This window comes from Xenopus laevis, chromosome 2S, assembly GCF_017654675.1.
Source record: "Xenopus laevis strain J_2021 chromosome 2S, Xenopus_laevis_v10.1, whole genome shotgun sequence".
NCBI lineage: Eukaryota > Metazoa > Chordata > Amphibia > Anura > Pipidae > Xenopus > Xenopus laevis.
The window spans coordinates 97,680,701-97,696,873 of NC_054374.1; the positions used below are offsets into that span (position 1 = coordinate 97,680,701).

Consider the following 16,173-nt stretch of genomic DNA (forward strand, 5'->3'; position numbering starts at 1 on the left):
CAGCACATTGGTATGCTGACATACACAACTGCAAATCATTCCCATACAGTAGTTACTAACCTGCCAAGAATCTACAGGAGCCCAATGTGGTAATGAATCAGTCATGACTTTTCTAGTAAATTTATCATATTAATTTAACAGCAATGGTAAAAAGAAATACCAGGAACGGGTCTTAACATTTTTTCTTGGGTAAAAACCATTAAATATATTTTATTAGAGTTGTCATGGAAATATGGATCCCCAATGCAGTCTTGAAAACATATTTGCAGCCTGTGAGTAGTTTGTAAAAGATGATACTGACTTTATCAGCTCGAGTCAATCCTTTATTTAAATTCACACTGCTGCGTATACAGCTCATCATACAGAGAAAGCTCTCAGAGGTGCGTTTACACTGATTTGAACTGATCTTACTTGAAGGCAAAATACATAAAAAATTAAAATCACTATTACTTTAAGTCTGAGGGGCCAAAGGGTCAAATTGAAAATTTGAATGGCCAAAACTGTCAAATTCGACTAGGGAATAATTAAAATTTGATTTGAGTTTTTTTTTTTTAAAAAATGTATCGTACTCTGGCCCTCGAATTTGACTATTTGCCACCTAAAACCTGCCGAATTGCTGTTTTAATCAATGGAAGACATCCTGGGATCAATTTTGGAGCCTTCCTGACATTCAAGTTTTTTTGAAGAAAAAATTTGAATTGAATTTTCGGGTCGATCTTATTCACCCGAGTTTAGAAAATTAGATTTTTTTTAATAAATATTGTTTGGTCTTATGTTAAAAATGTTCATATTCATCATACTCTGGCCCTCGAATTTGACTATTTGCCAACTTAAACCTGCTGAATTGCTGTTTTAGTCAATGGGAGACGTCCTGGGATCAATTTGGAGTTGTATGCAGCCTTCCTGACATTCAAGTTTTTTTCAAAGAAAAAATTGGAATTGAATTTTCGGGTCGATCTTATTCACCCAAATTTAGAAAATTATATTTTTTAAATAAATTTTGTTTGGTCGAATTTCCAGTTCATGGGAGTTAATGGGAGTTTTAGAAAACTCCCATGAATTTGAAATTTCGACCCTTGATAAATCTGCCCCATGTATGTTAGAAAATGGCTAATTATAAGCAACTTTGCAATTGGTCTTCATTATTTATTTTTTTATAGTTTTTTTTAATTATTTGCCACCTCCTGACTCTTTCCAGCTTTCAAATGGGGAATCACTGACCCCATCTAAAACAAATTATTTGCATTTATTGTCATTGCTAGTTTTTACGTATCGTTCTATTTATGCCTTCTTCTATTCATATTCTAGTCTTTTGTTTAAATCTACGCATGGTTGCCAGGTTAACTCCGTGGCAACCGGATTGCTGAAATTGCAAACTGGAGAGGTGCTGAACAAAAAGATAAATAACTCAAAAACCACAATTAATAAAAAAGAAAACCAACTGCAGATAGGCTCAGAATATCACTCTCTACATCAGGCTAAAAGTGATCTCAAAGGTGAACAACCCCTTTAAGCGGGTTTTTATTAGAGTACAATTGCATGCCCTTTGTTACTTAAAGGGGACTGCTTTTGAAAGCAAATTTAGACAATGTAAGAAACATATTTGATACCCTAATAAGTGACTTACACATATCATTAAATCATATCAAATTGGCTTATACTGTACATCAATAAATTACCCAGAGCCATTATCCTATATAATTAAGTTGAAGTGTCTCTGCGTCCAGTCCCTGTGTCCGTGGGATTGCGCTACTGCGCATGTGCCCCACGGACCGTCTCTGGCGGCCCGTTCTAGCGCCCGTTAATTTAACGTGCTTAATGTCTAGTTATATGATATTCCATGTGCTTAGTCACTCAGTGGCACCAAACAGCAGAATAATTGCAGATTTTAACTAAAACAGAATGAAGTGCTGGGAAGACACAGCTCTGTCCATTCATTGGCTGATGTAACCTTCACACCCTTAGTTTGTGCAGTAGCACAGATCCTCATACAAGTGAGAGGGGCAGACAATATTTAAACTGTTAGTGTTTCTTGGAATTCTCCATGGCGCATACTACAGGCATGTGATCTGTTATCTGGAAACCTGTTATCCCAAAAGCTCTGATTTACAGAAAGGCTGTCTCTCATAGACTTAATTTTATCCAAATAATCCACATTTTTAAAAATGATCTCCTTTTTCTCTGTAATAATTAAACAGTACCTTGTACTTGATCCAAACTAAGATATATTTATTGGAAGCAAAACCAGCCGATTGAGTTTATTTAATGTTTAAATGATTTTCTAATTGACTTAAGGTATGGAGATCCAAATTACCTAAAGATCCTTTATCAGGAAAACCCCAGGTCCCAAGCATTCTATATGAAAGGTCCAATACCTGTACTAGAAAAGTATATCTTTCATGAAAATGGTTTATTTATATGAAACAATAGTTTAAAAATGGCATGTGATATGTAGAGCTCGAATGCACATGGGCAAAGTTTCTCATCAACAAGCAAGATGAATGTTCTGTCCTTAAATACTTCAAAACTTCCAAAAAGTTAGTTTGATAAAGTTAATTTTACAGTTAATGCTAGTTACAAATCTTAAGTTTATTCATTTCTTACAGGCTGAGCTGATCCCTAATTTCTAGTTAGGGATCAAAATCTAGAACTTTTGTATTGTTTTTATAACAAATCTCAGGGGATACTAAGTAAAAGGAGGCTAAAAGGAGGCTAAACATGCCATATTTTATATAGTGAACTTCAAACTTGTCACATGGGGTCACAATCTTGGAAAGTGTCTGTGACACACATGCTCAGTGGGCTCTGAGCAGCTGTTGAGAAGCTAAACTTAGGGGTCGTCACAGAAAATGAGGTTTGTCTGTAATGTAAGTTGATGCTACAAGGCTGATGCTACAAGGCTGATTATTACATTCATTTTCTTGGCTTAACTTGATAAAGGGTCGAGAGCAGGCCAGAAACTTTGTAATTGTTGCAGATCATAAAGCCATGTGTCAAATAAAGGCTGTTTAAATTTGGAAATTTGAACAGTGCTGTGTCATATATTGGAGTCTGGTTTCTGTGCTGCCATGTAGTAATTATCTGTATTAATTACTAATCAGTCTTATATTGTGACATTTCTATTCTATGTGTACTGTATATTGTGAGTCAGTCCCTAAGTTCAGTAAGTGACAGTAGCACAGAGCATGTGCAGTGAATCAGCAGAAATGAAGATGGGGAGCTACTAGGGCACAAATGTCTACTGCTAAAGGGTTGTGGTTGCCTTGGGCTGTTACAGAAACCCAAAACATGATGTACAACATTTGTAGATACTTCTTTAGTTAAGCTTTAGTCTTTCATTTAAGTATGTTAAAATAAGATGGGCTATTTAATCCCACTGAATAAAGGGCACTTGATTGAGTCAGTGGTTTAGTAAATCTGAATATGAGCATAACAGGTGTATCACAGTTTTCGTAATCTGATCTATGATTCAATCATTATCTCTTTTGAAAACTCAAACCAGAATATTATTATGTCTTCATAGATATTGCTATCTAGTGTAATGTTTCTAATAGAAGGTTCTTCATTTGGTGACAATGAAGTTTCAGTTGCAGAGTGTGTTATGAAATGATATAAGCTCTTGCAAAGCAGTATTTTCTGGCATATTAAAATGAGTTTCTGAATTCACATTTGTCAAATAATTGTATTCACTATTTACATGTTTAGAGATAACAGAGATAATGCTTTAGTGTTTCGTATTTTAAAGAAACATGATGCTGGATGTATATATATGTATGTGTGTAGATCTTCTCTTTTCTAAACTAATATCTATAGATACAAATGTTGCTAAAATAGCAGCTTTCCGTATGTAACAGACAGAGATTTGTATCCCCTCAATGTTTTCTGATAATTTGCTTTCAGATTGCTTGGGCAACCTATTTAAACATCAATTTTCATATCTGACCTAGATTCTAAATCCAGGACTATATCAAGACACTTTAGACACATTGGGGCACTCTATTGAATATACAGTAACTAGAGCATGTTTTGAAAATAGTTTCTGCTAACTCTTTTAATTGTAATAATCGATGAATCATTTTCATTAGACATAGTACCAAACAGTGTAGAACAGTGAAATTGAAGACCAGTTTCAGTTTACATTTGATCGCGTCTCCTTGAATCTTCTTGCAATTGTTGAAGTAGGAAAACTTATTTAATCTGATCCACCATCTAATCATTAACAAGAATTAGGGAAATAAAGGGGCTTTTTCATAGTAAATTAATTCTTGTATCATGGGAAGAGTAAAAATGAACCCATAATTATTAGTGAATTTAAAAGGAAGAATGAGAAAAATACATAACTACTTCTAAGTTCAGTTTGAGACCTAATAAATAGTAATGGGCAGATTTATTCACCAGGCATGGATTCGTGGTGAATTACTGCATCCCGCAAATGTTCATGCGAAACTGCGGCGAAAATTGGACAGCACATAAAAATTGCCGCCGGTCAAAATGATTCCGATGTCCATTGACTTTCATGCATTTGGACAAAATAGTAAAAATTGTCGCTTGCGTCAAAATTATTTTGACGCCCACTGACTTCAATGTGTTTAGCAAATTTTTTGCCGTTTCGCAAATTTTTTTAAATGTTTTGCGAATTTTTCGCCCATCACTACTAATAAACATAGCTGTATATTTCCCCTTTAAAGATGTTTCAAGTCTGCACTTTAATACATTTCTTTTTCAATTTTGGAACATTCCCCAGTTCTTGCTAAGGAGGAGCATCCTTAATGAATGCTGCAAGCACCAGGTTCCCTTGTAGGTAATGTTTTGGGAGCTTTGCTGTGGCTGCTAAAGGAATCCACTGCTTTTAGGAATAAGATGGTGATGTGGATGATTTATTGATCAGTGCCAGGAAGAGGAGGATTCATCATATCCCTAGGGGTGTAAAAAAAAAATTCTAAAAAAAATTGACTCTATGAAATAGACTATGAAAATACTGCGTAGACTTAATATAAAAAGTGTAATGTTACAACAGTGATATTGGAATGTGTAGAAATGCTACTAATTTTTATTTAAAATTTTCACAGACGGAAGTGATTTTTTAAAAATAAAATAATAGATCTTTTATTTATGGAATATGGCATGCAAACTTTAATGTAAAGAAAAATGCATAATCATTTGTTTATTTGATGTTTTGGTTCTCTCAGATGGTACTGCGAAAAACAAAATGCAAATGAAATCATGGAAATAGGCCTTGCTCAGTTCACACTGTTGCTGATATTTATTACCTTGATTATGTGATTATAAATTGCATTTACAGCCATCTTCTCTTGACTATTACCATATTTTCATATTTCTTTTGGTAGTATGAAAAGCAGAACATCAAAGTACAACTGGGAAGCAACATTAATATAGCAATAGAAGGAAGACTGACTGGTTTTAAATTTCATATGTCACATTTAAAGACTTGAAATGTTATTAGGAACTGTGGGTTTGAGATATGAAACATATTTATTGCCAGTTCTAAGATATCATCATTTACATTTGTAGTAGAGTTCAGTGGTACAGCTGCTAAAGTATTGCTGATCATTCAAGGCATACTGTGCACTTTCCTATAAGAAAGTTTTAATATCAATATAGGCCATGAGCTGCTATTTACTAGAGCGTTTGAGCATTTTTTTAACATTAACGATTGGTTATTATTTGTAATAACTTAATGCACTGTCAATGTAGGTGCTCACACCTGAGCTATATTTGAATGCAATGCAACTGGTGAAAAACACGAAAACATTTTACATTGCTCATTTATAAACCCTGGGCAAATTTACACATGGGCAGTAACCCACAGTTTGATAATGGGCCAAGTCTGGCCCAAAACATGGCTGTAATGCCCTATAAAATTATGCAATAAAGGCATCTTTAATTCTTCAAAGAACAAGTGTATCTATCTTGATCCCAGTAACCCATAGTCATCAATCAGTGATGCTTTTATTCAGCAAACTGCTGGTAGAACAGTGAAAGCAAATATCTGATTGGTTGCAATGGGTTACTGGGCACAGATTTGCACAGTGTTTATAAATGACCCCAACTCTTTGTTGAAAGCAGGTGTAAATTGCAGGGCTTCTTTTTGCCAGAGCATGTTGCGCCTGGATAGTAATATAGGTATGGGATCCATTATCCAGAAACCAGTTATCCAGAAAGCTCTGAATTATGGAAAGGCTGTCTTCCATAGACTCCATTATAATCATATAATCCAAATTTTTAAAAATGATTTCCTTTTCCTCTGTAATAATAAAAAAAAGTACTTGATCATATGGTAACTAAGATAGAATTAATCATTATTGGAAGCAGAACCAGCCTATTGGATTTATTTAAAGGGGTTTTTCACCTTTGAATTAACTTTTAGTATGACCTAGAGAGAGATATTCTGAGACAATTTGCATTAGGTCTTAATTTTTTATTATTTATGGTTTTTGAGTTATTTCGTTATTTCATCAGCTCTACAGTTTGCAATTTCAGCAATTGGGTTCCTAGGGCCCAAATTACCCTAGCAACCATGCACTGATTTGTATAAGAGACTGGAATATGAATAGCAGTGGGCCGAAATAGAAAGATAAATAACAAAAAGCAGCAATAATAATCATTTTGTATTCTTACTGAGCATTTGTTTTTAAGATGGGGTCAGTGACCCCCATTTGAAAGCTGGAAAGGGTCAGAAGAAGAAGGCACATAATTCAAAAATGGTAAAAAATAAATAATGAAGACATACGGAAACCACCCCTTTAATGTTTACAAGATTTTCTAGTAGATTTAAGGTATGAAGATCCAAATTATGGAAAGATCTGTTATCTGGAAAACTCCAGGTCCCGAGCATTCTGGATAATAGGTCCAAGCTTTAGGTCAGAAAAACAAATCCTTTACTTCTTATGGAATCAGAAATTTGCTTTTTAAAAAAAAAAAAAAAACTGAAAATGGCAGGCATCTTTCAGCATTCCCAGGCTAATTAGAATCAGCCTTGGAATGTATGTCCATTGTGCACTCCAAAAAGCATTTCATGCTCAACCTAGATAGCTTCCAGGCTGCATATTCTTTATGGGTCCAACCTAAATTTTTATGTGCAAATTAAAATACCTTTTACCCATCACTCCAATTGTCACATTCATTAATACATAACAATCAACATCAATATTACATCAAAATATCCTTTGAAAAAACAATTGACAAAAACAATTGCCTACAGAAGACTTGAATGAGTAAAGAAAGTCACTCACCATTTCTGCAATTGTTTTGCTGGCAATGAACAATGACGGATATTAAATCTGCACTATTATATCAGCTCCATGAACTTTGCCTGCAGTTCATTGTATATAATTATATAATTTATATAATATTTTTAATATGCAACACTAAGCACTTTTATATTTATTCTTTTAGCGGCCACATTTGGGCAAAACCAGTTTCTGATATGTGGAGCTTATGAATTCATTAGGTGGTGTGAGCGCAACCTACCCAAGGCCACCAGATATTATCACTCAAAATCTAATTAGAACTAAATTGGTAATTTTCTGTAAACAAAATAAGTGTTCTAAGCCGCTAAAAAGCTACATCCACTGGAATATTACAGCATGTTACTAATAGTTTGGACAAAGTTTGATATTTCACCACTGCTCCGTTAAAGCATTTCCATACCTAATGGCCTCATCATGTGAGCCATGTCCATCCCAGAGGACAACCCTTCAGACTAGAAGACGAGAACTTTCATTTGAAGCAACGTAGGGGGTTCTTCACAATGAGGTCAGTGAGGTTGTGGAATGCACTGCCGGGTGATGTTGTGATGGCTGATTCAGTTAATGCCTTTAAGAATGGCTTGGATGATTTCTTGGACAGACATAATGTCAAAGGCTATTGTGATACTAAGCTCTATAGTTAGTATAGGTATGGGTATATAGAATTTATATGAAAGTAGGGAGGGGTGTGTGTATGGATGCTGGGTTTCATTTGGAGGGGTTGAACTTGATAGATTTTTGTATTTTATCAACCCGATTTAACTATGTAACTATGACTTACTGTAAATAGCACAAAATAAAGTTAAAAAGAAACAAGGTAATCAGCAGTCACATATGCATATTTACCTGATGAAGAAATCTCTGCCATCTCTGTTTGCCGCCATCTCCCATCCATAGGGTGGTCCCTGAGGCAAACTCCAGGTTCCTGAAGGTGGTGGCCACCCCGATGATTTTGCCCTGTGACTATAAAAATAAAATAGTAATTGAATTTTTAAAATAGTTAAAATGTATATAATCATTTCAAAATTTTAAAGCACTGTATAGAACCCTTTTAATTTGATAAATATGCCCAAATATAGCACAGATTTAGAGGAACCTTTTTTTTTTTTACACAATCACTTTGATAAAGCTTTATTATAGCAAAATGTATATAAACTAGAATTGCCACCTGAAAGGAAAAAAAAATTGTGGGGTATTAGAAAACAGCTAAAATCATTCATATTGTCAGGCTTTTGCACAATTGGAGAATTGGTGCAGAAGATGGTAGGGTATCAGCAGAAGATTTATTTGTTCCCACAATCATTTTATCTCAGTTGATTGCTCTGTTTCTCAAGGTTTGTTCTCCCAGAATTCCTTTTCTTTGGTCTTTGGTTGAAATTGGTTGTCCTAACCTTCCTGGGATTCAATACCTGACCCTTAACAGACCAACTGCTTTGAGGTATTGAATCTCAAAGTAAGCTACAGGCAATGCTTTTACATTGCTTGTTCCGTTGCATTTGATCATAGTTGATATAATACTACTGATCATTGGATTGGATTGGATAGCCCTAATACAATCAATAGAAATCAGCCCATTCATTTCTCAAGTAGACAAAAGGGAAGGATAAGGGAAGTAACCTGAGACAAAGAAAGTATTTATGTTTGTTCTATATTTTCTTTCCTAAAAAACTCTCCTTTTTACCATCTTTGAACTGCATAAAAAAAATATTTGCTTTATTATTATTATTATCCACATTTTTGTAAACTATATTGGATTTTGCTTTAATATAAGCACTTTTGGAGTGAGAATATGGAGTGACCAGTTTACCAGCGTGATTTTCCCTGACCTGGGTCACTTCATTTTCTTTCAACAGAACATTTAATTACAAATTAATTTTGCTGCAGTATGTGGCATGTTTTATCCTCCCCTGTGTAACCAATGCAGCAAGTTCTTGTTATAGGAATGTAAGTTGTATTTAAAAGCTCTTGGCTCATTGGCTAAAATGTTGGACTTTCAGACTAAGAAGATTTATACAACAAAAACTGCCCTTCAGTCATACCAGGAAAATCAGAACAACAGTAAATGTGATATTAACCAGTAATTTACTCTGCATTGTCCCTCATTGAAATCTATTGATATGTAGCTTCAGCTAGGCTCTATTCTAGAGCCTTGTGCATTGGAATTTCGTGGCTTTATCATTACATTTCTCATGCGAATATATCATAATTGCACTTGAGCTAAGTATTTTGGTTACATTTATCTGTGAGAAGGTTACATTTCCATTAATATGTCCTATAACAAACATTTAATAATACATTGCTAAGAAGGCCCAATCAACATTTTACATGAATATTTGTCTTGCACTGTGCTCTAGAATTAAATTATGACAGAGCACATCACTACGGGGGTTATTTACTAAACTCCGAATGCAAAAATCATGAAAAATTCATGATTTTTTAAAATAAAATCTTACTTTTAAAAAATCACGAATTTTTCGGGAATTTATTAAACCCAGAGGATGGAAAAATCAGAATCTGAAAATCCGGCATCTCAGACCTGTCGAGGTTGCATATAAGTCAATGGGAGAAGTCCCAATGATTTTTTGATGTGCGCTGTGTTTCGGGCAATACCCCGAAGTTTTCGGGTGAAAATTACAAAAAAATCGTGAAAATTTTGAAAATTGGATGAAAAAGTTTGAAAAATTTGTGAAAATCAAATTTTTTTCCAGCAAAGCAAATTTTCTGGAAAATGTAATAATAACTAAGCGTAAAAAACCCGAGCGGATTTCATTGGAGTTTGTAGCAGAAAATATTGAGATGAATTTGGATAAATAACCCCCTAAATCTAGTAGAAGTAAATCTAGAACAACTAGACTTGCTGAGTAATTATTATTAGACATTTCACTCCTCATCTGAGCAGCTTCTTCTGTTCAACTAACTGGTATGGGAAGTGCTCTGCACATAATCTCTTGCAACAATCCAGTCACAGTGGTGAAATGTATCTGTCCAGAGAGGTGACAATTGAAACTCACAGAGGTAGTGAGTGGATGCTTGTGAGGTTAGTGTGGTAGAATTACCAAGAAATCCTGTTCCAGTCACTTGAATTGAAGAAGCTGCTCGGGTGAATAGTGAAATGTCTTCAATGGTTACTCAGCAAGTCCAGTTGCTCTAGATTTTCTTCTATTAGATATACTATGACTTCAATGGATGACGACCTTCATAGAAATGACATCACTAATCACCATTTTACAGGTTGTTACTGGCTATTGTGCATTTTACATGTATTAAGTAAGGTTGCTTTGAAGTTTAGGCCCTTGTTATTAGCTTTGCATTGTTGGTGTGTAAAAGAACTATTCATTAAGAAGAGTAGATCATATGGAGTTCATAGTGACATCACAGTCTCATAGTGCTAATTTATGCCTGAAGAGTCCTCCAACCAGCTGTTTCATCACAAGTACAATTTGTATTCATACTAAAAATGTAATTCAAAACTAACAGTATCAGAATAATGTGCCATATATTGATGAAGATTGCCGAAAAAGATCCAGGAATAGTGATGGGCGAATTTGCTCCGTTTCGCTTCGCCGGAAAATTTGCGAATTTTGCGTGAATTTTGCACGAATTTCCGTGAAACGAAACAGCGCCTTTTTGACGCCGGCGCCTGTTTTTGACGCCGGCGCCCGTTTTTTCGCCGCGAATTCGCGCCTGCCGAATAAATTCGCCCATCACTATCCAGGAACTGGTCTGATTGCCATCTTGAAGTCAGGAAGGCAATTTGGAGACACTACAGATGAGCTTTTTTCCTTCCTTTGGCTAAACTACCAATTAGTCAGGTTTAATTTATAAAATGTTGTAAAGGTTGAACTTGATAAACAAGTGTCTCTTTTTCAACCTATGTTACTATTTAAAGGATCGAATTACCAGGATCATTCCATGGTGCTCACTGGTATAACCCCAGGCCGGTGCAGTTTTCTGCTGATAGGAGCAACAGCCCGGGGTTTTAGGTAAGTAAATACAATCACTTGGTGGTGTCTAACATTTGGCACCCCCAAGTGTACAAAGCGTTTCCTTCTCCTTTAAAGGTTGAGACACATAGGCAGGTTCGGGAAGATTTAGTCACCTGGTGACTAATTGCCTCTTCTTCTGGGTGACAATCTACCCGAACTGCCTTTGCGTGTCTTCCCGTCTGCTATAATGAAAAGTCGCCTGTGCTAAAGCACACGCGCTGCTTCGTTTTCTGAAGTAGCCCAAAAAGTTTCCTTGTAAGGCAACTTCGTTCTACCAGTAGCCCTCCTGATTCATGCTTTTCATTCAGATATTTAATTACATTAAGGTTACATAAGAAACAGTTGTTTGTTAAATATAGCAATATACATTTTCTCATAAATTAATATTTACGTAATATTTTTCCAACAGAATGCTAACAATGTTTTATGGATGTAGATCATATTTGGACATTATCATTAAAAGTAGACATCAAATTAGAAATATAAGGGTGCTCCCAATTTTAGGTTTTACGATGCCATTCATGTTTAATTCTTTTTGAATAATTGCACTATTCTGTAAAATAAAGTTGACAGATCACATTTTATTCCTTACTGATTCAAATTTCCCTACATATGAAGGATTACACGTTACCCGTTTTCAAACGTGACATAAAACTGCTATCCAGGAGCTATCAAGCTATTATTTTCAGAAAAATGGTAACAATACAGCTATTCATAAAAAATCTGTCCAAGTCAGTTCCATAGTGGTGTTCATCAGTCATTGCTCCTGCACATCATTTTTTATACCCTGCCTGCATCCAGCTTCAGACAGATACACTTGTCAGGGTCATCAGATGAATGAGAGGATTTATATTATTTCACCATTCATATGTGCTGTATGGCAAAAATTGTACAACAGTAGTGATGGGTGAATTTAATTGCCAGGCATGGATTTACGGTGAATTTCTGCATTTCGCCACCTGCAAATTTTCTTGTGAAACTGCTGCAAAAGTACTCGGCTGATAAAAATTGCTGAGACAAAAAAGTTGTGTGTGTAAAAATTGTCACTTGTCAAAATAATTTTGACTTTGTTTCGCTCACATCGCAACACTTTGGCAGGTGTAGATTCACGAGGACAACGCTAATTCACTAAAATCCGAAGTTGCGTCCAGGGCGCCGAATGCTGGTGAAGTAGTGCTAGCATTACTGCAGCAAGCAAAGCGAAGTTGCACTAGTGTTGCCTAATTTGCATATGGCGAGAAGTTAAAGTTAAATGGACGTATATGTTGCAGCAAAAACATTACATTACACAAGCCCGGGAAACCTTAATAAAATAAAATAGAGTTATTATATTGGCCTTCACATGAGCCCTGTGTATAGTTTATGTGCCATATGTTAGGAAATGTAGGGAGGAAGCTGGATACCCCAGAAAATATTTGCGCTCTTTTGCAGCCTATCACCCTGAAAAATGAAAAGTCGCCTGTGGTTTTTGGGACTTAGAAAAATTTTCAACTATTTTTTAAGGAAGTCCTATCTACTCTATTGCACTTTGCCTGGTCTAAGGTGGCGAAGGCAAGTCTGGCGCAAGAGGTAACGTTCAGTAAAATCTGCATCTTAGTGAATTTGCGTAGTTACGTCCATTCGCAAGAGCTCAACTTCGCCAGGCGTAAGGGAGCGAATTACCGCTAGAGTCTATCTCCTTCGCTAGCGAAGTTACACCATTTTCGCTTTTTTGCTAACCTTAGTCATTTCGCCCTTTAGTAAATCTGCTCCATTGACTTTAATGCATTTGGACAAAAGAGTTGCACGTGTAAAAATTGTTGCACGCATAAAAATTGTTGTGCATCAAAATTATTTTGACGCCCATTGACAAATTTTTTCAGATTTTCGTGAATTTTTCAGGGCAGCAAAATAGGACAGATTTGCCCATCAGTATACAACAGCAAATATGCTTATAGGCTTATCCAGTTTGCCACATACTGATCTAGGTATACAGTACAAGCAAAATTATGTTCTATGATCAGGCCATTACATAATTATCAATTAAACAAAATACCAAATAAAACAGGATGATATTTTTGAGCAAAGCTTAGAAACCTAGATTACCAACTGCTCCAATGCAGTAACCCACCACCATCTGGTTAGTGTTGATTTGTCTAATACAGGTTGACCAATGAAATAAGCTATCTGGTTGGTTACTATAGGTTGTTGACTTGCACAAGAGAGAACTTTGCACAGCATTCCATTTGCATTTTAGAACTTTTACACAGTAAAATGACAGTTGAAAAGAATTTACTAAAATTAGACTTTCTTTTAAATGTGGACACCCATGAAAAGATCAAATTCCAGGGTTGAAATATCTTACTGGCAACTTGGTTACTTATTTATAGTAATGTGAACTGAAGATCTGTTATCTTTATCTTATCTGTGTCATAAGCTTCTAAAAATTGTAATGATAAAATTAAAGTTGGTGATATAATCTGTGCTGAAGCCAGTAGGAATGATTTCTTCCAGCTATGATTTAATGCTAAGCTTCAATAACCAGAAGGCTGCAGACTAGTGTGTGATTGGTACATGGTGCACAGTGATATGCAAGCAGTTTTGTATGTAGCAGGCATAAGTCGCTCATCATATCTTTTCAACCTTTAACCACTGAAAGATTATACACTGTATAGCATCACATATTTGTATAGTATCAGCATGTTGCTCAGCTCTGGAGTCTTAACCACAACAAGAGTTTACAATTTAAAGTGTGGCTGGTCAAAAATGATGGGGAGATTAAAGGAAAAACTGCTGTAGTGGATATATAATAATACATTTTATTTGCAGGGCAGGTTTCATTATTATTTCTAATTTCCTCATGTACAAATGGTCCATCCATTTATTAGAAAGGGGGCAACTACTGATGGGTGGCAGCACAGAGGTGCAATGGTTAGCACAGCTACCTTGCTGCACTGGGTGCTAATTTTAAAAGAGAACTAAACCCCCCCAGTAACAAAAGCTCTTCTTAACTGCCTGCCATCATCCCGCTCCTCTCTCCCTCCCCACACTGTGCATTAGTCAAAAAGCCCCTGAAAAAAATCCTGACCCTTAAATGCAGAGCAGAGCAGTGGAGTTCCCAGACCCCTTCTTTTGCCCATTTGTATTCTTTAGGGTATTTTCACTGACACAAAGCCTGTGGGAGCATGTGCAGTTGTGCCTAGTCAGCAATAGGCTTTCCACTGTACATACTCCCGCAGGCTTAGTGTCGGTGTTGAGACCATACAAAAATGCCTGGGAACTCTGCGCTGCTCTGCATTTTAGGGTCAGTTTTTTTTTCAGGGGCTTCTTTTTGGCTAATGCACAGTGCAGGGAAGGGAGCAGGTAGGGGGGCAATGGCAGGCAGTTAAAGGGTTTTTTTTTACTTGGGGGGGTTTAGTTCTCCTTTAACTCCAGCTGGGGCAGTTGGTATCTATCCTCATGTCTGTGTAGGTTTCCTCCCATGTTCCACAAACACAGGCAGGTTAATTGGTTCCTGATAAATTAACCATAGTGTAAATGTGTTAGACCTTGGATTATAATTTCTACTAGGACAGGGACCAGTGTGAATGATGTATAATTTCTGTAAAGTGCTGAGGAATATACTTGACTTTTATGACTTTTTCTTCAAAAATATTGGGGAAAATAGACGTGCATTTATATAGCTTACAGGCAGATTTCTTTTCACAATGGAAAGGTTTCAGCAAAAAGAAAATGGAGGCATTTACTTTTTTTGTAAAGGTGGATCTGATCTTTTACATTTGTATGCAGAATGTAACTTGAGGACACCAGATGGCACGACATGAAGAGAAATATAAATGGATTAGAGGAAAAGGTGAGGCATGTGGGAACACAGTAAAATAAAGTTTTACATCTACCAGAGTATGGATTTATAAGGAGTTGCAAGGGAATTTCAAAGGCACTACAAGGGAATTCTTGTCTGACAAAGGGATATAGACATTTCTTAGCTAATAAACATTGTCTAGAGTTTTACATATCAGGAGCCAGTACACAGCATTAATCATGGTTGATTAAAAAAAAAAAAACAGGTTACTCATCTTTTAATAATGTTTATTTTTATATTGCTTACATAATTTTTTTTATGAATTAAAAGATTATAAAAATATTATAGGCAATACCAAAAGAACTGTCCTGGCAAAGAAAGTCATAGCAACCAGTCAAAGTTTGCTTTCATTCATTCTAACTGCACTACACTGGTAAATACTATTTGCTCTTTGGCTGCTATAGTGTAGTAAATTGGAGCCTTTTTTTTGCTTATTCATTGCAACAAATTAAACCTAAATTTCAGCAGGTTATGAGACCTGACAAATGTTCTTTCCCAAACAACAAATAAAATACATTTTCAAACATTTTAGATGCAGCAACAGATTTATTGATTTATTAAACCTCAACTCTTTCTGGTCGAGTTTTTAAAGGGGAAAAACTAAAATTTTTTGATAAAATTTTTTTTTTGGAGATTTATTATGCTTCAAAGCTGCTAAAAAACCAAATCTAAAAATACTTCAGCTAAAACCTGTTGAAATCATGTAGAAGTCAATGGCAGATGATATTGAATCATCCTTCCGAGTCCTACCCGAAGGCATGGGCTCCGTTGTCCAAGCTGTTCCCAGCTACCGCCAGTGAACAGCTCGAACGGGTGGGTCCCCCTTCGCCGAAGCTAGGGAGGGCCCACCACCCCGCCCCCCCAAAGGGGTTTGGGGACGTTTGGACTCCCCTTCGCCGAAGCTAGGGGGAGTCCCGTCTACCCTGGGTTCTGCCGAAGCTTCCCCCAGGGCGTGTCATGGCCTGCGAGTCCAGCCAAAAGACCGTGACCCCATCCAGGGTGCTCAAACCAGACACAAAAAAGGTGCTGGAGTGGGCGGTGCAAGGCCATTGGTTGCCTTTTGCAAGGCTCTGGTTGG

General features: G+C 36.2%; 1 protein-coding gene across 3 annotated transcripts in view; it reads right to left on the reverse strand.

The window, feature by feature from the left end:
* The window catches only part of frmpd4.S (FERM and PDZ domain containing 4 S homeolog), a 222,464-nt gene that overhangs the window by 100,343 nt on the left and 105,948 nt on the right, over positions 1–16,173 (reverse strand). For 2 of the 3 annotated variants that reach the window (XM_041584176.1, XM_041584178.1), the window contains exon 2: positions 8,115–8,231. In XM_041584176.1, coding sequence (XP_041440110.1) covers positions 8,115–8,231 — 117 coding nt within the window. Of the gene's footprint in view, positions 1–8,114; positions 8,232–16,173 lie in introns of those variants that run through there. The other variant, XM_041584177.1, reaches the window with a different exon arrangement.